The sequence below is a fragment of the Stylophora pistillata genome, chromosome 11 (genome assembly GCF_964205215.1).
Source record: "Stylophora pistillata chromosome 11, jaStyPist1.2, whole genome shotgun sequence".
Taxonomy (NCBI): Eukaryota; Metazoa; Cnidaria; class Anthozoa; order Scleractinia; family Pocilloporidae; genus Stylophora; species Stylophora pistillata.
Window position 1 is genome coordinate 23,376,015 of NC_142529.1, and position 25,945 is coordinate 23,401,959.

At 38.7% G+C, this 25,945-nt stretch overlaps 3 protein-coding genes and 1 long non-coding RNA gene across 4 annotated transcripts; 2 read left to right on the forward strand and 2 right to left on the reverse strand.

Annotated features, from left to right (window-relative positions):
* Positions 1–4,578: 4,578 nt before the first annotated feature.
* LOC148720683 (uncharacterized) lies at positions 4,579–7,088 on the forward strand. Its single transcript, XR_015993482.1, has 2 exons — positions 4,579–4,805; positions 6,192–7,088. It is a non-coding gene; the product is annotated as an uncharacterized LOC148720683 (long non-coding RNA).
* LOC148720684 (ryncolin-1-like) lies at positions 5,472–7,605 on the reverse strand. The gene is made up of 3 exons (XM_088739599.1): positions 7,300–7,605; positions 6,609–6,992; positions 5,472–6,431 (listed from the first exon to the last, which is right to left on the reverse strand). The coding sequence occupies exons 1-3, from the start codon at positions 7,424–7,426 to the stop codon at positions 6,157–6,159; spliced, it is 786 nt and encodes a 261-aa protein (XP_088595725.1). The 5' UTR covers positions 7,427–7,605; the 3' UTR covers positions 5,472–6,156.
* Positions 7,606–10,471: 2,866 nt separating this feature from the next.
* On the forward strand, positions 10,472–12,434 carry LOC148720685 (uncharacterized). Its single transcript, XM_088739342.1, has one exon. It carries the CDS (start codon positions 10,635–10,637, stop codon positions 11,982–11,984), a length of 1,350 nt encoding a protein of 449 aa, XP_088595468.1. The 5' UTR covers positions 10,472–10,634; the 3' UTR covers positions 11,985–12,434.
* An 11,355-nt stretch (positions 12,435–23,789) lies between these two features.
* On the reverse strand, positions 23,790–25,110 carry LOC148720686 (angiopoietin-related protein 3-like). The gene is made up of 3 exons (XM_088737662.1): positions 24,984–25,110; positions 24,293–24,676; positions 23,790–24,126 (listed from the first exon to the last, which is right to left on the reverse strand). Exons 1-3 carry the CDS (start codon positions 25,108–25,110, stop codon positions 23,852–23,854), a joined length of 786 nt encoding a protein of 261 aa, XP_088593788.1. The 3' UTR covers positions 23,790–23,851.
* Positions 25,111–25,945: the final 835 nt, after the last annotated feature.

Genomic DNA, 25,945 nt, shown 5'->3' on the forward strand with positions numbered 1-25,945 from the left:
GAAGAGCAACAGTTTTGCTTTAGCTACGGACGAGCAATGGAATCTGGAGCTTCTGACCATGGTGGTTACGTTGTAACAGGAAGTGAATTAAAAAGTAGGTATTGAAATGGTTTTATATTTGGTATAAAAAGTTAAAAAGCCTGCTCTGTAGCGTACATAGATCGCCCATTAGATACCGTTGTATCGTTTTCTCTGTCACGCATCGAGAAAGAGAAGCTCCGTGATTAAGGTTCAGAAACTGCAGTGCTATAGGAGATAGGTTAAGGAAGCACTTCTTCAAGTCGTAGGTCTCTTAGTTTGCCCAAACTTAAGATATTTGTCGAAATGTTTTGCGCAAATTTACAGAGCCCAGTATGGAGGCGCCATATTGGTGGATATGTTTTGTCCATCAACATGTCGGCCGAAAATTATGTAGAGCATGTGGAACTTACTTTGGCTACCTAGCCCACTGATCATCTAAACTAAACCAATAAAAAAATTTTCTGACTCTTAATTTCCTAAAAAGGCCACAAATCACCAGAAAGATAGGTCTATATTCTTCAACAAATGCGGTCGGAACTTTATTTCACCCAACCACCACAACTCTGAACTTCAAAATTCGCTGGTTTGCAAACCAAGCACGCTATCGAGCTGAAAATTTGATAGCAGAGACGAATTTAGACCCCCTTATGCCTGATGAGGATAAAAATTTTCGTGCCTCTATATTTTTGGATTTTCGATTATGGATGACATAACTATAGTGATCTTATGAAAAAGTTTAATCTCAAAGCGCCGCGGGGAGTCCGTTTCTGAGGTGAAACAACGGTACAGTATAAGACAAATAATTTCGTGAGTGTCTGGATGTGTTTAAACTTAAATAATAGGTGCTTTTCACGTTACGTCATTGCTGCCAGGTTGATGGACGTAAACAATAGACATCTCACCAGCTCCTTCTGTTCGTGCACCAAGATTTGTTCCTTTCCCCGTTGTTACCCGTGTCTTTGGAGACTGGTTGCAGACCACATATTCCCGGACAACGTTATCGGTGGTAATTTCACCCTGTTGTTTAGCAGAAGACGGCTAAGAAATGTACAAAGTTTTAAAATGCACTGCTCAGCACTATTCTGCCAATTAGATCTTCTGTTTCGCCACGTCTTCGTTACCGTTACCATTACCGTCGGGGTTTGTTTAAGGTCCCTGTTGTTTTGCAAAAGACGCAAAGAAATTCACAAATACTTACAACGAACTTACAAAGCTATTGTTCTGCTGTTCATTAAACCTTTAGTTCAGTGACGATCCCGTTCCCGTTGACGCGGTGGTTCTCTTAAAACTCCCTAATAAAAACAACAGAAACGTCATCAAAGCACGATCATTACATTACAGTGGCTATATCAGTCATAAGCAACATAATGGGTATATCATTTGAGAAGTAGAGAGCGTGCATGATAGTCTGGACACAGTTTATTTCGACGTGCAGTGTTCACGTTGCAGTTCTCACAACAAATTCAGAAAATTGATCAGGATGGCAATGTGAACTTTTAAGTTACGCTTCAGTTTTACTTGTCTTGAAAGTAGTTGAGAGCTAGGATAAGGTGAGTTTTAAATTACTTTCGTTGAATGTTTAATCTTTCAAGTAGAAAAAGAAGCAAATCCTAGATGTTGCTATCTCGAAAAGCGATATATATCAAATATGGGTTAATAACCAGCTTGTTCGGTCACGATGGCTGGATATTGGCCGAGTTATTATTTTTTTTTTTTTCGATTTTCATAAACCGAGACGGAATGTCCTCAACAATGTCTGTCGATCAAGACTTCTGTACTTCTGCAAATTTAGTGATCGTATCTGTGTCAGACCATTGGGCGTGTCTGTCTATCCATAATGGTTTAGGTTTGTTTCCAGCTGAGTCTATAAAAAGCTCACGGACCAACAATGAAATCGATTTAAGCAATGGAGGACTTTTTTCGTGTTTTCTCAAACTCATTTAAACATGGAGAAACCTAACAGAAAACTAGTAGAAATTTCCAACCAAATGATCGATCCTTCGGGAGAGTGACGTCAGTCACGACCGGATCCTTCTCCCTTCCACCTTTTTAAATTAGGCGACGTATCTGCTTATATATAGTACAAATACATTTTCATTTGAATTTTAAACCATTATCTACAGTTCTTCAGCTTTGTTTTCTGCTTAATCTATGAAAAACTTATGATAAATCAAAATGAACAACATTTAAATTGATGTTTAAGGAATGGAGGACTTTTCTGTGTTTACATAGCCTAATCTAAACACGATTGGGGCTTGCAAATTTCAAGAAAGCTTTAGAAACCCGAGAAGCGGTTAGGAGGTTTGCATAACTCTTGGGACTTATTGCTAACTTTTACCAAAAACATCATTCCTAGACCTAGAGAAGGCTTTTGTGATTTTATTTATTTACTGCACATAATTATCTCAATGTTTTCGCATAACATTTACAATTGATCTTAAAATAAATTCAACTCAGTATGAAGTGGACTTAACCTGATTATAATTAATGCCTCTAGCAATTTATTTTTGGATCTAACTTACTGATAGCAAGGTCAGGTGTAGTTTACCGCTATAAACTTTCTACTAACAAAATTTTGCGTTTTGTTTACCGTAAAAGACTTCTCAAATTAATCATGCTCTCATAAATTCCTAGATAACTATGCCAAATTTTAAACTTGACATTCCCTTCACCACACTATGCGATTAAATTTCACGTTAAGTAAACTAAATCGGCACAAATGATCAAGGGCCAGAAATCATTAATGCATGGGTGGTGGGAGGATGTTTGTTTTGGACTGCCATAAGGGAACAACTTTATAATATTAGAAAGCCTTCTTAGGGAGTCTAGAAAATTTTATCGGGACACAAACAAAATCGTTCCCCTCTACCCACGATTAAAAAAATTACCAGTCCCTCTGGGAGAAGCCTTTAAGAAAAGTCCAATGGTCGGATTTTATTTCATTTTTTCTGAGCGAAGTGTGGTACACCGCTTACCATATTCCTTGAAAATATCTGAATCTGTTGCAATTTTCAAAAAGAACCTTAAAACATACTTGTTTAAAGACGCTTTTTAATTTACGTTTTTCTTGTTTAATTATGTTAAATAGTCTATAATTTTGTAAAGCGCTACGGAGAACTAGTCGAGCTTAGCGCTGTATAAATGCTTTTTTAATATTATTATTATTATTATTATTATTATTATTATTACTCAAAACCACGGTCTCGAAATTTCCCTGATTTCTGGTGATGTTCATCGTATCGTCACCCGGAGGAGTAAACATGAGGAGAAATGTGGCCGATGTTAAGAAATACTTGAAAGGAAACACAACCGGAGATGAACAAGTTGCTGAAGATGACGCTTCCAAGGAAGATCACACCGGAAGGATAACAGAACCCCAAGGTATATTTACCAAAAGCTGCATGGCTATTATCTTCTCTTAAGAGCTATGTAAAGACTTATTCAGTATTTAATTCTCAGACTTCAAAGTACACTACAGTAACACGAGTTGAACTTAGCAATTCTCTGAGAGCCTTAGCGAACTTCGCCAAACACCAACGTCCAAAAAGCTTTATCTTCTGCACGAATTTCGCGTTCAACAAAACTGCCGCATAAAAATTAACACGATTAGGATCGATTGGCTGGCAATTATTCGCCGTTATTCCACTGATGTTTTCAACATTGTGAAATGAATTAATAAGGAGAAATTGATATGATATCGATCACGAAGTTTGTACTTTTCATCAGTATTCTTTTCGATCTACATTTACAAACAATTTAGTCTATGTCCCACCAGCAGTCCATAATACTCAAAACTGCTGCATGTAACCTCAAACCGCCCGTCATAATCAACGGCTCGTTGTCACTGATCATGCATTTCTTGACATGCAAGAACATAGACCAGTAAGGGTAAGGATACTGTCTTTACGTGATGTCGTATGCTCTCTCCGTTATATTCGTTAGAACTTATGTTAGAGAATTGAAACACAGAGCACGTACAATGAAAGGAATTCAGGATTTCCATGTTAATTATCAATTAGCATTGCTTGAGGCGAAGTCGTGCCGCGCAGTCTTAATATTTGTTTGCATTTTTCACAAAAATTGTGTACGTCTGTTTCAAATTTAATGAAATCCGTCAGAATCCGTTCTTTTGTTTGTTTCGCAGTGACTGAATCGTAAAACACAATTTGCAATGGTATAAGTAAAGCTCTGTGGCACGCCGTAGTCGGAAGTACCACTTAACGAACATATTTGACTTTCATCTAAGACAAATGATTCCATTTTGTAACTAATACATGCAATTGCCTATTACATCGTCCGAATCATCAAAGTGATTATGATTTCGAGCATAGAGACACTTTTCAAAGAGGAGAGGATAATAGAAGTATGTTCTATCTGTCTCGGTGGGGCTTATTGACGCTAAACACTATATTTCCACACCTCATTGCTCCCATCTAATCTGGATTAATTACGCAAATTGCTAACTGATTTTCAAGGTCAAGCGATCAAGGGTAGCCTTCAACATGGAATAAATCAAGGACGAAGTGATGCGTTATCTATATTTATCGATAGAATTACAAACAACTATTCGCTTAGAGAATCTAAGAATTAAACTAAGGTATCCGTTTATATCTCAATCCTGCAAATCTCTCGCTCTGTAACCTTATTCTTTTATCAGGGAAATGAAATAACTTCAGAGATGGTCAGCAAGCTGAATTGACCAGGCCATGTTTTCATCTTCGTGTGAAATGCGACGCCGGCAATTTTACCGGAGATTTCGACAAGGTTACAATCTTTCATCCAAGGTAAAGGCTATAAAAATGTACTTAATAACTGTTCAGCAGAGCAAACCTGACGTTTTCGCTAAGGATTGGTTCAAGTGTCTCTGTCTGGGAAAGTGTTCCAGGGGCCAAAAGTGGTGGTCAACCGATTTGGCTGAAACTTGGCGCAAAAGCTGAGTGTGATAAGATATTTCAAAAGCCACTTTGGCTCACTTCTCTGACTGTTTGTTCTGGAGTTTCAGGGGGGGCCGGGGCTCCATTTGTGGGCTATGGAGCACCAAAAATTCATCCTTCTAGATGGAATTCTTAAAGTGCTATAAAACTACAGCGGTAAATTGTGCTGCCAAATGAATGTGATCATGGACTCTACTATAGTGGAGCTTTTATTTCATAAATGTAACTTTGTTCTCAAGCGATTAGACAGAGAGGAGCCTGGGTCTAAAGTTAGGTCAAATTTGAGGTCAAAATCACTACCCAAAATTGCCATTTTTCAAACAACCATAACATTCACCTGCCTTCTTGTGTTTATTTCATACAAAATCCAGTATGTACTTTAGTGACCCATTGATCAAAATCAGTTGAGAAAAATTTGGCTTATTAAGGTTTGTTAGGTTTTTGGCACGAACTCTCCATGCCCCTTTAAGGTCAAGCAAAATGGAATTTTGAGCGTAATTCATTCTATAAACAGACCAAAGTCTTGACATAAAGCCTTTATTATGTATTTGATGTGTGAAAATGAAACATTAAAGCCAAATCATTCTCATTATCTAGAAATATTTCGACTCGTAGCGTATAGTTACTCTAAGAAGGCCTCTGATTACCACTACAAACACCCAGTGGTTTAACAAAATAAAGGTAATTTTTTTTCTATGAAAACATTGTACTCATCCTTTTAAAGTAAAAAAAAAAAGAAAAAAGGATTCAAAATTTAAAAAAATATATTGCACACAAAGTAAAAGCTTGAATGTTAGTTTAAAACAAATCATAGCACGACTGTCTAAACGTCCTTACCTATTTCCTTTCATTGTTTTCATAAAATGTATTCCTACGTTATTTAAAACAAAAGCATTGAAAGCATTTCAATGGTTGGTTATATATCACCAATTTTCTTTTTATTCACTTTAATCTGCAAAGCGTATACACTGAATGCAAATATGGCGTCCAATTTGAGTTGCCATTGTTCTGGACTCACTAGCCTCTCACACATGTAATAATCCTTTTGTGTTTTCTCGTGAAGACGAGGCTAGGGAGTCGAGAACAATGGCAATTCAAATAGGACGCCATATTTGCATTCGGCGTATAGTACTTACAATGCGTATAGTACTAAAAGGCCCTTCAATTACATTTCGTGAGCAAAATAACAAGCAAGAGAACTTTAAGAAAATTTCACAGGTCTGCTCTTCATTTCAGTTGTCGTGGGAGCACTGCCACTTGCTATTTCGGGATGGAGATTTGCCCAATAGATCTCGCCCCCTCTACCAAGCTGATAGACACCGTTGAGATTTGAGTGCAGAGGTTCTTCACAATCCTTACTGTACCACCAACCTCCACCTTTTTTTGTTACGCATCCAGGACCAGCAGGATCTCTATCCCAAGTGCCAAATGAGATGCCTGTGTGATGCCTGAGACCATCACTTTTAACATTGTTATCTAGATAAGGAGACATTGCAAAAAAAAAATAATAATAAATAATTAAATAAAATAAAGCGCAAATACATCGTTATAAGCCCAATACAAAGAGGAATATCTTGCCTGTTACATTATCATGCATTATAAATGACTGAATAGAGAGTTCTCGAGAATATGTAACCAATCAGATTGACCTACTTGAAAGATTGCCGAGGCTCAGCGTGTAGTTACTATTCTTGTCCCCAATGCCAAACGACGAGTACTCGGCGTAAACAACATTCATATTGCTCACTCCTATATCTACTCGAAGCTTGTTTTCTGTCTCATTCTGAACCAGGCGGTTAATCTTGTTAAGTCCGAGCCAAAATTCACCAATGAGGAAATTACCGAAGCCTTTTGTATAGTCATCCCAGGTGCGGTTGAAATCGATAGAGCCATTCTGTCTCTTTTGGATGACTGTCCAGCCTCCACCAGCTGTTGTCTGGTCACAATAAACATTAAAGGCACCTTTACCGTCAGGGTCGATTGTATAAACACCACTTATGGTTTGACCCCTTGTGTACAGCTCGGCACAGTTCTTAACTGTTAAGGGATAAAAAATGGAATTGCTACAAGAACCAGGGAAACAGAATATACGAGGAAAAGAAGAAATAATAGAAAATAAAGTAAAAGAAATAATGCAACGAATAAACAATCGATAGATAATTTTTTGACAGTTCTAAACTCATGGAGAACGCTAGAGTACAAGTAGAATCGTTCTCCGAAATGAATCCCTGAATTCCAACGTCAACCAAGAAAAGGATTCTGCTACTATATAAAGAACCTTCGTTTTCAAGGAAATGTAATCCAGGGGTTATCATAATATACTAAAGCACAGATTCTTACTCACAGTTCTCGGGTTCTCTGTGGTTGGTTTTGTTATTTATCGGAGCTGCACGAGCTGAAGGTAACAGTTGAATAATGAAGAAGAAAAGTGCCAGACTGAGCAGTAAAGGAGAATTTTGTGAAGCAGACATGATACGATGAAACTCGTCTCCCAACCTTAAAGCTGTAGATCTCGAAATGTATATGTAGCACAGTTGCAGATTGAAGAAATTTTAATTTCTCGAACCTGTATTTATACAGCAGTTTCCTATGTAAAGGTTGCGGGGCGGAGGAACTGTAGACGCGAGAAGAATGTACTAAACAGCAGGTGTATTCCCCGGGATCCTCCCAACAGTCAATATAGAGGGGTTTTCTTGGAATAAAGAACATTCGTGTTTCTTTGCTTTTATTAACATAGGAAGTTCATAAATATTTAAAAAATATTTTGTGTCAAATTAGGCACGAAGCTTGCTTTTCTTGTGTGAAAGATGTTTCCTTTTTAGCTCACTCAAACATCAAAGCTAGCACAAATCTGAGGTGAAACGTCATTAATTCTTGAAAATAAATTAAACGTTCCATCACTATCAGACTATGACGTGACTCATCTGTAAAGAGATAATTATAGCATTCACGAGTCCTCTGGGTTATAGTCTTTGTGATGTGTTTTGCCATTCTTGAGAGTTATCGTCACTGTAACAACTCCTAGAGCAAAAATTTCTTACAATGATATTGAGACTGTCCGGTAAATTTCTTAAGGGCACGATCGGAATTTCAGCGATAATACAATTAGCGGCAGACTAATCTGTGTTATGCTTGAACACTCTAATCATGAGCGAGCCAAACGCTCGATCTTTGACCTTTTAAGGTACTCAAGTATATTTCAAAACAAATCTTTTCTAGCAACAGTTGTTATGGGGGCTGACCCTGTTGGGATAACTCACAAGTACGCCCCAAAAAGGTAAACTTACGAATGTACACAAGTATGATTTCAGACCAAAATTGCACGACACGAGGTTCAATTACCACTTTATTACATCAATTCTGAAATCAGCCAAATACAGGACTTGGTCAATTCAAATATTTTACTGATGCAGTACTGAGCCGGTTTTTAAATAGTAAGTGGAACCAGAAACGCTCTTACATCTTCCATCTTACATTTTGTATGCAAAACAGAAAGACTGACCGGTCATGTGTCAAAAACTCAGTCAAGGGTAAAATGATGCGATTTAGAGCAAACATTTCGTGCGATTCGTGAATAAATCGCACCAATTAGAGCCAATCAGATTACAGGGACCACCAGTGATTTCAAAATGGATGTAATAAAAGGTGATAAAAACATTATTCATCAAGGAAACAAAAATAACGAGACAGGTAGATTCTGAACTTTCATTTATTCTGGCAACCTTCAAATCCTAATATTTTTTTTTCCGGAAGACGACCCCACTTTAAAAGATTTTGGCTCGGACTTGACAAAATCTACCGCTTGACACAAAATGAGACAGAAAATAAGCTACGAGTGGACTTTGCAGTGAGAGATATCAAAACTGTTTACATTGAGTTTGCTAGGTTTCAAATTGGGGACTAGAATAGTGACTATACGCTGAACCTTAGAAATCTTTCGAGTAAGTCGTTCTGTTTCTCTCACTAAGTAATATATTTGTCGAAAGTCTCTATTCGTGCCTTTACTTTGCATATATGTATTGTCCAGACGCCTGTATTGTTCTGAAATTCTACTTATCAAAGCTAAGAAAGTATTACTTAACGCCATATTAACCATGTAACTGAAAAGCTCCAACTTCTACTTTCAACACACTACTGCGAAAACTTCAAAACTAGTTTCGTCTACGACCTCGTCAATTGATAAGAAAAAAAATCTAAAAATTTGAAAAATTTGGGAAAAAACGCGCACGTCGTGTAGTAACACACGAAAAGTAGCTGCTCGGAACTGGATCTCTAGAGCTGTTACATTGCCATAACTGCCCACGGGATTTCGACATAATTATGATAAATAAGGTTGAAGAGGGCAAGTTAATCAATTGGAAAAACGAATGGAATTATTTCAACATCCCGAGGGCCTTACGTCACATACATTTTCTTAGGTTAATTTTTTCATTTTTATACGTTCGTGGCGCATAAGATATTGTAATTTGTCGCAAGCATTCCCTAAGCGTCCAAATTCAATGTCACTTTGCGCAATAGTCCAAGATTATATTCAAAACAACTGAGTCACGTTCTAATGATTTTAGTCGATACTTAAAAATTCTGTTGCACTGTTTGCTTGTCTTCCATCCAATCTCGAAGAGGTTTATCAAGAGTTAACGCATACTCGCCTCTCAACTGGAAGTATTCCTCAATTCTAGAAAAGAGCTGTTTTAGGAATTTTATATATTTTATAGGTTGATCTTACAGTTGCGAAATCCACTCAATATATTCTAATAAGCTGAGGAGCGATTCGATGGCCAAAATAGGAACAATTGATAATTCTGTTGATATGATCATTGCAAGTGTCGGCCACCCCATGTCAAATTTGCAAAAGGAGATCGCGTTACCTTCATCATACAAGCAATAAATTTGAGCAGACGTTTTCAAATGCTTGAGTTTTTAAAACGTGTTTAAAAATCACACAGTAGCTTCTAGCCTCAAGCTACGATTATAAAATGACCATGTTTGTATGACGCTATGATTTTACTGTCAGTGCTCAAGGGCCTTAATTGATTCGGAGTCATATGTGACGCGTGATTTAAAACAAAAGTTTCCCTTGTAGAAATATCTTAACAGGTGTGTGATGGGCGTATCATGAAAACATACAGTAAGAAAACATTTCTTTACAGAGAGAATTTTACCTTTTAATTCATTTATCAGCAAATTTCATGGGCTAAAATGAAAATATCTGTCATGAGGCAAGATATATTATTCTCACTGCAATGTTTTATCGTCTCCTTTATACCACAAATATTTTCCGTGATCATTAGTGTATTTTTTTTTAATATCAGGAATGTATTTCGTGGTACCTAAGAAGTTTCAATGAAGATTTCCTGTTTTCTCACTCAACGTCAAATGTAGGTGGAACAAAATTGCACACAATTCGTGGGAACGTTAGTGTGACGCTTGCAACTTTTTGACGTGATCTGCCATTACTTAAAAAACAAACACTGCTCTGAATTATATAGTTTTCTTTGCGCATGCTCGCTGGTTTACTCTAGTTTGAGCACTCTGGCATGGCTTAGACGATACCACAAAGGTTGGGTCGTTTGGGGTGACCGTCTCGGTTCTCCCCCATCCTAGCATTAGCACTGCACTGATGAGGCCCAGAAGGCCGAAACAGTTATAAGCTTCTCGGCCTCTTGAGTTAAAAGGCTTATGAAAAGTTTATTTCTCTTGCTTTTGCAGCAATTGGTCAACATGGACAGCCAGGAAAGTGAAAATATCAGCCAGTTTACTACCGATAACTCGACAGCGAATCCAGGAGACGTCGTAGACGCAAGCGTGGTAGAAGGTTCACAGTCCTGGGACGCAGACGTGGAAATCGAAATCCCTGAGGTACTGAGAAATCTGGAAAATAAGGGTGTGAAATTTAAGGCCGTGCCTTTTTTGAATGCTCCTAGTCAAAGTAAAATCACGAAGGATCGCTCTATTTATTTTAGCGTTGATACAATCGTCACATCGCAAATAATTCTCGAAGCTTTTGACGCGGCAGAAATCGATATTGACGCTATCACCGGAATCCAGAGAAAGGCGTCCAATAGATCTTGGATCGTGACTTTTAAGAGCCGTGCAGCTAAAGAAGCCGCTCTCGAAACACCTTTTGTCGTGATTGCCGGTCTCAAAGTGTTCTTGGGCGACTGCGAAAATCGTTTGGTCCTCGTCAAGATCCATGAAGCCCCCGCTGAACTACCCGACACTGCCGTGATCGGCCGACTCAGCCACTACGGTCGTGTCCTGTCATTTCGGCGCGACAAAATTGCACAACATATCGAGAATGGAGTAAGAACGGCTCGAATGGCGCTACATCGAACTATCCCTGCCAACATCAACATAGCTGGTGAACCTATTAAAATATGGTACCCAAATCAGCCAAAAGCTTGCCGGAATTGTGGAGCTACTGACCACATGGCCAAAGACTGCTCTGCAGTCCGTTGTTTTAATTGTGAATGCCCTGGGCATCGAGCTCAAGAATGTAAAGACTCGCCAAGATGTTCCGTTTGTTTAGCGGACAACCATTCCATGCCTCAATGCCCCTTCCTGCTCTTCAGCGCGAACGTCGATAGCGAGCCTACGCCACCTAAAACTGAAGAGGAAAAAAAACAAGAGCGAGCCCAGCGCGCCAAGGAAAGAGAAGAAAGGCAGAAAAAACTACAACAACAGAGAGAACAACAGCGACAACAAGAAGAACAACAGAAATTACTAGAAAAGCAGAAACAGCAAGAACAACAGAAACAACAAGATCAAGAGAAACAACGAGAACAACAACGCGACGAAGGTAGAAGAGAACGACCAAGAGAACGAAGAGACGAGCGAGGGAGGGACGATCGAGAAGAACGAAGAGATGACCGGAGAGACGACAGAAGAGAGAAAGATAGAAACGATCGAGATTATTATCGCGGCCGCGATGACCGCGATAGATCTTCCCGCCGTAACTACTCTGGCTCCGAAACTGATGATGATGGATGGGAGAAAGCTAAACCTAGGAGAAGGCGGTACAGATATTAATTTTTTATTTATATTCAATGAGTAAGCTTAAAATAATTTCTCTAAATGTGCGAGGACTCGGGTCCTCCAGTAAAAGTCGAAAAGTTATTCAAGAATTAAATTATTCAAACTGTGACATAATCCTTTTACAAGAAACACATGTCTCATGCAAAAAACAAGCGGAGGAATTCGAAATACTCTGGCGCGGCAAATGTCTGTGGTCCTTCGGGACTGGCAGGTCTGCCGGTGTTGCCATCCTCTTTTCTCTAAACTTCCCAGGCAAAATTATCCGTTTTTTGACCGATTCCGAAGGAAGAATATTGAGCTTACTCATTGACTACTATAATTCTAAACTAAATTTAGTAAACATTTACTCTCCCAATACTATTTCGGATCGTAAAAGTTTTTTCTCTTGTCTGCACAATTACTTTCTCCCCCAAGGGGATCTAGTGATCGGGGGAGACTTTAATTGTGTAGACAATGACCTAGATAAATTAAATTGTTCCGCCATCCTATTGTCTGATCAAAAACTTCTCCGATCCCTTTGTGCTGACTTCTCACTTACAGACATTTGGCGCAAAAACAACCCGCGCAAAGTAACTTTCACCTGGTCTAACAAAGACCATACCCAGGCATCTAGAATTGACCGCTTTCTCGTCGCTAAAGGCTTAACCCTAGTAACGAAATGTAATATTCTTCCATGCGTATACGACCTATCCGATCATGACTTTGTAAAAATTGAACTAACGACTAACCCTTCTAATCACGGTCCTGGAATTTGGAAGTTCAACAGCTCTTTACTCTCAGATGTAGAATTTAAAAACATTATGTCAAAATCGATTAACAACTTTAAGCTTAAAATCCCCGAATTCGCCTCCCTTCGCGAATGGTGGGATGCTCTAAAAATTGAAATCCGCAAAACAAGTATTTCATATTGTATCCGTAAACAGAGAACAGCAAATGCCAAAAGAATCCTAATTACTAAGCAATTAACCCATGCTAAAAACGCTTTACATTCTAATCGCTTAAATAACCCAGGTGTAATTAGCGATTTGGAAAGCCAATTGTCCTCTCTGATCTCGAAAGAGGCCGAAGGAGCTAAAGTCCGCTCCCGAGCACAATGGTTCGAAGAAGGTGAGAAACCAACACGCTATTTCTTCCGTCTGGAGAAAAAACGAGCTGACATGAATAGTTTTGAATCTTTTTTTGACGAGAACGGTGTTCTCAGAAATTCTCAAAATGATCTTGAAAGAATTTTAACCAATTTCTACAAGAATTTATTCACCCAAGATCCTCTTGATATGCGAATTCAAACTAAAATAATTGACGACCTCGAATTTTCACTGACTGATTATGAGCGCAATCTATGTGAAGGCCCTTTTTCTAATAAAGAATTACTTACTGCATTGGAAGGCCTTCAGACCGGCAAGTCACCCGGTTCTGATGGTCTCCCAACAGAATTTTACTCGTGTTTTTGGAACGATTTGAGCGAATCTCTCCTTTCTGTTTTGAACGAGGCCTTTCTTGCTGGCTCCCTCGCGGATAGCCAGTACGAAGGCCTCCTACGACTCATCCACAAAAAAGATGATCGACGCCTCGCAAAAAATTGGCGCCCAATTTCCTTGTTAAACACTGACTACAAGTTAGCATCTAAAATCATCACTGAACGATTGAAAAAAGTCATGAACTCCATCGTGCATTCAGACCAAACGTGCGGCGTGGTCGGCCGCACTATCTTCTCAAATTTGGCCTTACTTCGTGATGCCCTTGACATGATTGACAAAACTAATGAACCAGGTATTCTCATTTCCTTAGATCAAGAAAAAGCTTTTGACCGAGTTGACCACGAATTCATGATGAGAGTATTGCGTAAATTTGGTTTCGGCCCCTCCTTTTGTGGGTGGGTCGAACTATTTTATTCTAAAGCCTTCTCTAGAATCATTGTTAATGGCTCCCTGTCCCCCCCTGTCCACTTAAGAAGAGGGGTGAGACAAGGATGCCCATTATCTCCTCTCCTTTATGTGCTAGTTTCAGAAGTATTATCAACGCAAATCCGTAATTGTAAAGATATTGAAGGTTTCCTGCTCCCCGGAGCAGGGGGCCTTCAATATAAAATATCCCAGTACGCTGACGATGCTACTTGCATCTTAAAATCCGAAAGATCTCTTTCTTCACTTCTCCGAGTCGTATCAAAATTTGAACAAGGATCTGGCGCTAAACTGAACACGTCCAAATCTGAAGCAATGTGGTTAGGAAAATGGCGAACTAGAATTGAATCTCCCTATGGCCTCAAATGGGTCACTAAAATGAGAGTGCTTGGTGTTTACTTCTCAAACGGCCTCGTCAATGTCGACGACGACAATTGGCGGGCCAAATTAGACAAACTAAGTTCGGTTCTAAATCTTTGGAAACAAAGAGACCTGTCTTTTATCGGTAGAACCTTAGTTGTAAACACTTTAGGCGCAAGCCGTTTATGGCACGTTGCTAAAGTCATCCCCCCACCCCGTTGGGTGCACGATAGCTTTAAGTCGATCATTTGGCCTTTTATCTGGAAAGGAAAAATGGAAAATGTAAGTCGCGATCGCTGTTGTGCGCCCCCATCCTCTGGGGGCCTCAACGTCGTTAATTTTAAAGCTAAGTGCGCTAGCCTGCGCCTTTCTGTTTTTTCCAGTTTAAGAGATGACTTTGGCACATCCAAATGGCATTACCTAGCTCGATATTTTTTAGGACATAAGCTAACTATTCTAGATCCCCGTTTTTCTTTTCCCACAAATTCTGGCCCCTCTTCCTTCCTTCCTTCCAATTACTACCGGCTTTGTTTAGATAATTTCCGTACCTTGCATCAGAAAACTGGTGCCTTACCTGATTTACTCACCAGTAAGAATTTATATCTTTTGTTGCTTGACCCCGTCTGCGTTGCACCCCGGTGCTCCGGTTTTTGGGCGTCTGCTATGGACCGCCCCATCAATCGTTGGGCCTGGGTGTGGCGCAAGTCTCGCCTAAAGCTAATTGAGAACAAGAAGAACGATCTAATTTGGCTATTGATCCATAGAATGATCCGCGTAAGATATCTCCTAAAGTCTTGGGGATACATCAATAATGACAAATGCGCGATCTGCGGTAAAACAGAAACTATTGAACACTGTTTCTTGGGATGTCCCAGAGTTGTGAAAGTCTGGTACTATTTCTCTCCCCTTTTTCGTGTTCTACTCGACTCCCCCTTCTCTATCTCCCCTACCTCTATCTATTACCCCTTTTCCCTAGACCAATCTACCACCAGTATATCCTTATCTAACTTTCTCAAGGCAACCATCATATATTGGTGTTGGCTTGCCAGAAATAAAGCTACCTTCGAAGGTTCTCTTTTGAGCTCCAACGCGATTATCGACTTAATTAAAAAAGATGTCCAACTCAGAATTCTTAGCAGCGACACTGATACCTTAAGGAATTTTTGGTCTTTTAAAAACGCATTTTGTTCGGCCGATGCTGGTAAACCTGTCTTCTTTCCCTCTCTTGCTCCCCCCTGAACCTTTGTATATAATAAAACTTGTTAAACCTCGCCCATGAGGGGTCCTTACTCCGGGCTACAGGCCTGCGCGCTGTTTGCGCCCCACATGGTCGGGACAAAACTCTTTGTAAATAGTAAATAGAACTTTATAAATAGAAAACTTGTAAATAGAACTTTGTTAGCTCTTACAGGTGGGCGCTTACTCCGGGCTGTTATAGCCCGTGCGCTGTTCGTGCCGCCTGTAAGAGAAAATGTCATTAGTTAATGGAGATCTGTAAATACTTAAGTAACTCATAATTTAATTCGAATACTTTAATCAATTAGAATTGTAAATAGATATCATTGATGAAATAAAACCGCCTGGTCTCCAGGCTTTTATATTTTAAAAAAAAAAAAAGTACTGTCTGCAGTTAGATATAGCTCTTTGGCATACAAAGCTTTGCTTTCATGTCCAAATTGAGCACTCTATCTAGGATGAGTCATTGCCGTTGCAATTGCGCATGCTCGCTGGTTTACTCTAGTTTGAGCACTCTGGCATGGCTTAGACGATACCACAAAGGTTGGGTCGTTTGGGGTGACCGTCTCGGTTCTCCCCCATCCTAGCATTAGCACTGCACTGATGAGGCCCAGAAGGCCGAAACAGTACTGTCTGCAGTTAGTTATATATATATATATATATATATATATATATATATATATATACATACATATGTGTGTCTGTGTGGAGAGAGAGGGAGAGGGAGAGAGGGAGAGAGGGAGAGTGAGAGAGAAAACAATTGCCATTGATGTTATCTATACGACTGTTCATTTATTCATCTATTCAGCAGTGATACACGTACAGTGATAAATTACTCTGAAAATATGTATTGTTTTCTCGAGTATACAACTTTCTCACTCACGTTTTTCTAACAAACTAACAAAATGACCCATTCCCCAAACTGTTAACCCAGTTGGTAGCGCACTGCACCGGTATCGCAGAGGTCATGGGCTCAAATCCCGCACAAACGTATTTTTTTTTCGTGCTTATTTTTTGCTACTGCTTAAATAGTGTTGAACTTCCTAACTGTGATGATCATCTTCATTTATTGATTTGCAGTTCAAATACATGATATATTCTATAGTCAAGTTTATTTGACTTTTGATAATGTTATATTTACTGCTCAAGGTATAAGTGAGTGACAAGTATTGAGGTTTTCTCCAGAATACCTTTCTATCGTTTTATCTTGATGATCTGGCACGGAGCTGTAGGTTTGATTTGATTCAATAGTCATTATATTCTGATGATAATACACAGTGTCAACACTTTTGTCAACTTTTTCATCATGAAATACAAGACACAAACTAAAACAGAAAGGCTGTCTGAGTAAGAAAATAGAAGAGTATACATTGCCATATCTCCTACATCAGTATTGTCTACATGTAGGAATTACCCATGCCAGCACAGGGGCTAGACAGGTGCATGACTATTTTCACATTGGATTTCCATGTATATGGAAGCCATTGCTCACCTCGCAATAACAATAATTAGACTCATAATCCATTGCAAGGTTACCTCCCCCCTTGCTAAACGGTACCCATATTTACACCAGGAGAAGGTGAGGCACTGAGCTTACAGTATCTTGCCCAAGACCAAAATGTGATGCTCCAATACTACACACCAAAACTAGATCCATTTCGAGTCCAGTGCACCGACCATTCAGCCACTATGCCTCCTCCTCTGATCCTTATGATTAAAGTGGGGTGAATGGGGTCAATTGGCAAGGGTGGAACCCTTATAACATTTCGTAACCAGTAGCGACTTAAAGCAACTTAAGGCGACTTAAAGCAACTTAAGGCGACTTAAGTGTGCTGAAAACTGGATGTAAAATAAGGACAGCTGATCTATTTTGTCTAATAAAAGTACGCTTTTTATTACATATAAGTAGGAGAACGTCAGGGGATCATATTTCGTTAATAATCTACCGCATGGACGATCCACATCAAGGTCAGATGTCACATATCGGTTATATGATCTTCGATAACCAACTCGATCGTCAACTTTCTTTTTAAAAGCTGATGTGCGCTTTTGTCAAATTGATTCGAAAACGGCACTCGAGCGTTATTAGCTATTAATGTAAACACCGTACTGGCGCCGAAAAGCACCTTATTTCGTTTCTTGTCTAAAGGAGTTGTCTAATAAATATGACCTCAGGAATTTTGATGCGAAACTTTATCACATGGCTCCGTAATCAGGTGGGAAGAGCAACAGTTTTGCTTTAGCTACGGACGAGCAATGGAATCTGGAGCTTCTGACCATGGTGGTTACGTTGTAACAGGAAGTGAATTAAAAAGTAGTTATTGAAATGGTTTTATATTTGGTATAAAAAGTTAAAAAGCCTGCTCTGTAGCGTACATAGATCGCCCATTAGATACCGTTGTATCGTTTTCTCTGTCACGCATCGAGAAAGAGAAGCTCCGTGATTAAGGTTCAGAAACTGCAGTGCTATAGGAGATAGGTTAAGGAAGCACTTCTTCAAGTCGTAGGTCTCTTAGTTTGCCCAAACTTAAGATATTTGTCGAAATGTTTTGCGCAAATTTACAGAGCCCAGTATGGAGGCGCCATATTGGTGGATATGTTTTGTCCACCAACATGTCGGCCGAAAATTATGTAGAGCATGTGGAACTTACTTTGGCTACCTAGCCCACTGATTATCTAAACTAAACCAACAAAAAATTTTTCTGACTCTTAATTTCCTAAAAAGGCCACAAATCACCAGAAAGATAGGTCTATATTCTTCAACAAATGCGGTCGGAACTTTATTTCACCCAACCACCACAACTCTGAACTTCAAAATTCGCTGGTTTGCAAACCAAGCACGCTATCGAGCTGAAAATTTGATAGCAGAGACGAATTTAGACCCCCTTATGCCTGATGAGGATAAAAATTTTCGTGCCTCTATATTTTTGGATTTTCGATTATGGATGACATAACTATAGTGATCTTATGAAAAAGTTTAATCTCAAAGCGCCGCGGGGAGTCCGTTTCTGAGGTGAAACAACGGTACAGTATAAGGCAAATAATTTCGTGAGTGTCTGGATGTGTTTAAACTTAAATAATAGGTGCTTTTCACCTTACGTCATTGCCGCAAGGTTGATGGACGTAAACAATAGACATCTCACCAGCTCCTTCTGTTCGTGCACCAAGATTTGTTCCTTTCCCCGTTGTTACCCGTGTCTTTGGAGACTGGTTGCAGACCACATATTCCCGGACAACGTTATCGGTGGTAATTTCACCCTGTTGTTTAGCAGAAGACGGCTAAGAAATGTACAAAGTTTTAAAATGCACTGCTCAGCACTATTCTGCCAATTAGATCTTCTGTTTCGCCACGTCTTCGTTACCGTTACCATTACCGTCGGGGTTTGTTTAAGGTCCCTGTTGTTTTGCAAAAGACGCAAAGAAATTCACAAATATTTACAACGAACTTACAAAGCTATTGTTCTGCTGCTCATTAAACCTTTAGTTTAGTGACGATCCCGTTCCCGTTGACGCGGTGGTTCTCTTAAAACTCCCTAATAAAAACAACAGAAACGTCATCAAAGCACGATCATTACATTACAGTGGCTATATCAGTCATAAGCAACATAATGGGTATATCATTTGAGAAGTAGAGAGCGTGCATGATAGTCTGGACACAGTTTATTTCGACGTGCAGTGTTCACGTTGCAGTTCTCACAACAAATTCAGAAAATTGATCAGGATGGCAATGTGAACTTTTAAGTTACGCTTCAGTTTTACTTGTCTTGAAAGTAGTTGAGAGCTAGGATAAGGTGAGTTTTAAATTACTTTCGTTGAATGTTTTAATCTTTCAAGTAGAAAAAGATGCAAATCCTAGATGTTGCTATCTCGAAAAGCGATGTATATCAAATATGGGTTAATATGGGTTAATAACCAGCTTGTTCGGTCACGATGGCTGGATATTAGCCGAGTTATTATTATTTTTTTTCCGATTTTCATGAACCGAGACGGAATGTCCTCAACAATGTCTGTCGATCAAGACTTCTGTACTTCTGCAAATTTAGTGATCGTATCTGTGTCAGACCATTGGGCGTGTCTGTCTATCCACAATGGTTTAGGTTTGTTTCCAGCTGAGTCTATAAAAAGCTCACGGACCAACAATGAAATCGATTTAAGCAATGGAGGACTTTTTTCGTGTTTTCTCAAACTCATTTAAACATGGAGAAACCTAACAGAAAACTAGTAGAAATTTCCAACCAAATGATCGATCCTTCGGGAGAGTGACGTCAGTCACGACCGGATCCTTCTCCCTTCCACCTTTTTAAATTAGGCGACGTATCTGCTTATATATAGTACAAATACATTTTCATTTGAATTTTAAACCATTATCTACATTTCTTCAGCTTTGTTTTCTGCTTAATCTATGAAAAACTTATGATAAATCAAAATGAACAACATTTAAATTGATGTTTAAGGAATAGAGGACTTTTCTGTGTTTACATAGCCTAATCTAAACACGATGGGGGCTTGCAAATTTCAAGAAAGCTTTAGAAACCCGAGAAGCGGTCAGGAGGTTTGCATAACTCTTGGGACTTATTGCTAACTTTTACCAAAAACATCATTCCTACACCTAGAGAAGGCTTTTATGATTTCATTTATTTACTGCACATAATTATCTCAATGTTTTCGCATAACGTTTACAATTGATCTTAAAATAAATTTAACTCAGTATGAAGTCGACTTAACCTGATTATAATTAATTTATTTTTGGATCTAACTTACTGACGGCAAGGTCAGGTGTAGTTTACCGCTATAAACTTTCTACAAACAAAATTTTGCGTTTTGTTTACCGTAAAAGACTTCTCAAATTAATCATGCTCTCATAAATTCCTAGATAACTATGCCAAATTTTAAACTTGACTTTCCCTTCACCACACTATGCAATTAAATTTCACGTTAAGTAAACTAAATCGGCACAAATGATCAAGGGCCAGAAATCATTGATCGCATTGGTGGTGAGAGGATGTTTGTTTTGGACTGCCATAAGGGAACAACTTTATAATATTAGAAAGCCTTCTTAGGGAATCTGGAAAATTTTATCGGGACACAAACAAAATCGTTCCTCTCCACCCACGATTAAAAAAATAACTAGTCCCTCTGGGAAAAGCCTTTAAGAAAAGTCCAATGGTCGAATTCTATTTCATTTTTTCTGAGCGAAATGGGGTACACCGCTTACCATATTCCTTGAAAACATCTGAATCTGTTGCAGTTTTCAAAAGGAACCTTAAAACATACTTGTTGAAAGACACTTTTTAATTTACGATTTTTTACAATTTAATTGCTATGTTAAATAGTCTATAATTTTATAAAGCGCTACGGAGAACTAGTCGAGCTTAGCGCTGTATAAATGCTTTTTGATTATTATTATTATTATTATTATTATTATTATTATTATTATTATTATTACTCAAAACCACGGTCTCGAAATTTCCCTGATTTCTGGTGATGTTCATCGTATCGTCACCAGGAGGAGTAAACATGAGGAGAAATGTAGCCGATGTTAAGAAATACTTGAAAGGAAACAACCGGAGATGAACAAGTTGCTGAAGATGACGCTTCCAAGGAAGATGACACCGGAAGGATAACAGAACCTCAAGGTATATTTACCAAAAGCTGCATGGCTATTATCTTCTCTTAAAAGCCATGTAAAGACTTATTCAGTATTTAATTCTCAGACTTCAAAGTACACTACAGTAACACGAGTTGAACTTCGCAATTCTCTGAGAGCCTTAGCGAACTTTGCCAAACACCAACGTCCAAAAAGCTTTATCTTCTGCACGAATTTCGCGTTCAACAAAACTGTCGCATAAAAATTAACACGATTGGGATCGGTTGGCTGGCAATTATTCGCCGTTATTCCACTAATGTTTTCAACATTTTGAAATGAATTAATAAGGATAAATTGATATGATATCGATCACGAAGTTTGTACTTTTCATCAGTATTCTTTTTTATCTACATTTACAAACAATTTAGTTTATGTCCCACCAGCAGTCCATAATACTCAAAACTGCTGCATGTAACCTCAAACCGTCCGTCATAATCAAAGGCTCGTTGTCACTGATCATGAATTTCTTGACATGCAAGAACATAGACAAGTAAGGGTAAGGATACTGTCTTTACGCGATGTCGTATGCTCTCTCCGTTATATTCATTAGAACTTACGTTAGAGAATTGAAACACAGAGCACGTACAATGAAAGGAATTCAGGATTTTTATGTTAATTATCAATTAGCATTGCTTAAGGCGAAGTCGTGCCGCGCAGTCTTAATATGTGTTCGCATTTTTCACAAAAATTGTGTACGTCTGTTTCAAATTTAAAGAAATCCGTCAGAATCCGTTCTTTTGTTTGTTTCGCAGTGACTGAATCGTAAAACACAATTTGCAATGGTATAAGTAAAGCTCTGTGGCACGCCGCAGTCGGAAGTACCACTTAACGAACATATTTGACTTTCATCTAAGACAAATGATTCCATTTTGTAACTAATGCATGCAATCGCCTATTACATCGTCCGAATCATCAAAGTGATTATGATTTCGAGCATAGAGACACTTTTCGAAGAGGAGAGGATAATAGAAGTATGTTCTATCTGTCTCGGGGGGAGGGGGGGGGGCTTATTGACGCTAAACTCTAAATTTCCACACCTCATTGCTCCCGTCTAATCTGGATTAATTACGCAAATTGCTAACTGATTTTCAAGGTCAAGCGATCAAGGGTAGCCTTCAACATGGAATAAATCAAGGACGAAGTGATGCGTTATCTATATTTATCGATAGAATTACAAACAACTATTCGCTTAGAGAGTCTAAGAATTAAACTAAGGTATCCATTTATATCTCAATTCTGCAAATCTCTCGCCCTGTAACCTTATTCTTTTATCAAGGAAATGAAATAACTTCAGAGATGGTCAGCAAGCTGAATTGACCAGGCCATGTTTTCATCTTCGTGTGAAATGCGACACCGGCAATTTTACCGGAGATTTCGACAAGGTTACAATCTTTCATCCAAGGTAAAGGCTATAAAAATGTACTTAATAACTGTTCAACAGAGTAAACCTGACGTTTTCGCTAAGGATTGGTTTAAGTGTCTCTGTCTGGGAAAGTGTTCCAGGAGCCAAAAGAGGTGGTCAACCGACTTGACTGAAACTTGGCGCAAAAGCTGAGTGTGATAAGATATTTCAAAAGCCACTTTGGCTCAACTCTCTGACTGTTTGTTCTGGAGTTTCATGGGGGGGCCGGGGTTCCATTTGTGGGCTATGGAGCACCAAAAATTCATCCTTCTAGGTGGAATTTTTAAAGTGCTATAAAACTCCAGCGGTAAATTGTGCTGCCAAATGAATTTGACCATGGACTCTACTATAGTAGAGCTTTTACTTCATAAATGTAACTTTGTTCTCAAGCGATTAGACAGAAATCACTACCCAAAATTGCCATTTTTCAAACAACCATAACATTCACCTGCCTTCTTGTGTTTATTTCATACAAAATCCAGTATGTACTTTAGTGACCCATTGATCAAAGTCAGTTGAGAAAAATTTGGCTTATTAAGGTTTGTTAGGTTTTTGGCACGAACTCTCCATGCCCCTTTAAGGTCAAGCAAAATGGAATTTTGAGCGTAATTCATTCTATAAACAGACCAAAGTCTTGACATAAAGCCTTTATTATGTATTTGATGAGTGAAAATGAAACATTAAAGCCAAATCAATCTCATTATCTAGAAATATTTCGACTCGTAGCGTATAGTTACTCTAAGAAGGCCTCTGATTACCACTACAAACACCCAGTGGTTTAACAAAATAAAGGTAATTTTTTTTCTATGAAAACATTGTACTCATCCTTTTAAAGTGCAAAAAAAAAGAAAAAGATTCAAAATTTTAAAAAATATATTGCACACAAAGTAAAAGCTTGAATGTTAGTTTAAAACAAATCATAGCACGACTGTCTAAACGTCCTTACTTATTTCCTTTCATTGTTTTCATAAAATGTATTCCTACTTTATTTGAAACAAAAGCATTGAAAGCATTTCAATGGTTGGTTATATATCACCAATTTTCTTTTATTCACTTTAATCTGCAAAGCGTATACACTGAATGCAAATATGGCGTCCAATTTGAGTTGCCATTGTTCTGGACTCACTAGCCTCTCACACATGTAATAATCCTTTTGTGTTTTCTCGTGATCATGAAGACGAGGCTAGGGAGTCGAGGACAATGGCAATTCAAATAGGACGCCATATTTGCATTCGGCGTATAGTACTTACAAAGCGTATAGTACTAAAAGGCCCTTCAATTACATGTCGTGAGCAAAATAACAAGCAAGAGAACTTTAAGAAAATTTCACAGGTCTGCTCTTCATTTCAGTTGTCGTGGGAGTACTGCCACTTGCCATTTTGGGATCGAGATTTGCCCAATAGATCTCGCCCCCTCTACCAAGCTGATAGACACCGTTGAGATTTGAGTGCAGAGGTTCTTCACATTTCTTACTGTACCACCAACCTCCACCTTTTTTTGTTTTGCATCCAGGACCAGCAGGATCTCTATCCCAAGTGCCAAATGAGAAGCCTGTGTGATGCCTGAGACCATCACTTTCAACATTGTTATCTAGATAAGGAGACATTGCAAAAAAAAATAAATCAATAAAATAAAGCGCTAATACATCATTATAAGCCCAGTACCAAGAGGAATCTCTTGCATGTTACATCATCATGCATTATAAATGACTGAATGGAGAGTTCTCGAGAATATTTAACCAATCAGATTGACTTACTTGAAAGATTGCCGAGGCTCAGCGTGTAGTTACTATTCTTGTCCCCAATGCCAAACGACGAGTACTCGGCGTAAACAACATTCACTTTGCTCACTCCTATATCTACTCGAAGCTTGTTTTCTGTCTCATTCTGAACCAGGCGGTTAATCTTGTTAAGTCCGAGCCAAAATTCACCAATGAGGAAATTACCGAAGCCTTTTGTATAGTCATCCCAGGTGCGGTTGAAATCGATAGAGCCATTCTGTCTCTTTTGGATGACTGTCCAGCCACCACCAGCTGTTGTCTGGTCACAATAGACATTAAAGGCACCTTTACCGTCAGGGTCGATTGTATAAACACCGCTTATGGTTTGACCCCTTGTGTAAAGCTCGGCACAGTTCTTAACTGTTAAGGGATAAAAAATAGAATTGCTACAAGAACAAGGGAAACAGAATATACGAGGAAAAGAAGAAATAATAGAAAATAAAGTCAAAGAAATAATGCAACGAAGAAATGATCGATAGATAATTTTTTGACAGTTCTAAACTCATGGAGAACGCTAGAGTACAAGTAGAATCGTTCTCCGAAAGGAATCCCTGAATTCCAACGTCAACCAAGAAAAGAATTCTGCTAATATATAAACAACCGTCGTTTTCAAGGAAATGTAATCCAGGGGTTATCATAATATACTTAAGCACAGATTCTTACTCACAGTTCTCGGGTTCTCTGTTGTTGGTTTTGTTATTTATCGGAGCTGCACGAGCTGAAGGTAACAGTTGAATAATGAAGAAGAAAAGTGCCAGACTGAGCAGCAAAGGAGAATTTTGTGAAGCAGACATGATACGATGAAACTCGTCTCCCAACCTTAAAGCTGTAGATCTCGAAATGTATATGTAGCACAGTTGCAGATTGAAGAAATTTTAATTTCTCAAGCCTGTATTTATACAGCAGTTTCCTATGTAAAGGTTGCGGGGCGGAGGAACTGTAGACGCGTGAAGGATGTGCTAAACAGCAGGTGTATTTCCCGGGATCCTCCCAACACTCAATATAGAGGGGTTTTCTTGGAATAAAGAACATTCGTGTTTCTTTGCTTTTATTAACATAGGAAGTTCATGAATATTTAGAAAATATTTTGTGTCAAAATAAGCTCGAAGCTTGCTTTTCTTGTGTGAAAGAAACACAAAGATGTTTCCTCTTTAGCTGACTCAAACATCAAAGCTAGCACAAATCTGCGGTGAAACATCATTAATTCTTGAAAATAAATTAAACGTTCCATCACTATCAGACTATGACGTGACTCATCTGTAAAGAGATAATTATAGCATTCACAAGTCCTCTGGGTTATAGTCTTCGTGATGTGTTTTGCCATTCTTGAGAGTTATCGTCACTGTAACAACTCCTAGAGCAAAAATTTCTTACAATGATATTGAGACTGTCCGGTAAATTTCTTAAGGGCACGATCGGAATTTCAGCGACAATACAATTAGCGGTAGACTAATCTGTGTTATGCTTGAACACTCTAATCATGAGCGAGCCAAACGCTCGATCTTTGACCTTTTAAGGTACTCAAGTATATTTCAAAACAAATCTTTTCTAGCAGCAGTTGTTATGGGGGCTGACCCTGTTGTGATAACTCACAAGTACGCCCCAAAAAGGTAAACTTAGGAATGTACA

What these genes read in the sequence shown, in the direction of transcription:
- LOC148720685 (XM_088739342.1), top strand. Translation starts at nt 10,635, where the DNA reads ATGAAAAGTTTATTTCTCTTGCTTTTGCAGCAATTGGTCAACATGGAC.
- LOC148720684 (XM_088739599.1), bottom strand. Translation starts at nt 7,426, where the DNA reads ATGTCTGCTTCACAAAATTCTCCTTTACTGCTCAGTCTGGCACTTTTC. An exon ending in CCACAGAGAACCCGAGAACT is followed by an intron (nt 6,993 to 7,299) that starts GTGAGTAAGAAT and finishes ATCCCTTAACAG; the next exon opens with TTAAGAACTGTGCCGAGCTG. An exon ending in GAGCCTCGGCAATCTTTCAA is followed by an intron (nt 6,432 to 6,608) that starts GTAGGTCAATCT and finishes CTCCTTATCTAG; the next exon opens with ATAACAATGTTAAAAGTGAT.
- LOC148720686 (XM_088737662.1), bottom strand. Translation starts at nt 25,110, where the DNA reads ATGTCTGCTTCACAAAATTCTCCTTTGCTGCTCAGTCTGGCACTTTTC. An exon ending in CAACAGAGAACCCGAGAACT is followed by an intron (nt 24,677 to 24,983) that starts GTGAGTAAGAAT and finishes ATCCCTTAACAG; the next exon opens with TTAAGAACTGTGCCGAGCTT. An exon ending in GAGCCTCGGCAATCTTTCAA is followed by an intron (nt 24,127 to 24,292) that starts GTAAGTCAATCT and finishes CTCCTTATCTAG; the next exon opens with ATAACAATGTTGAAAGTGAT.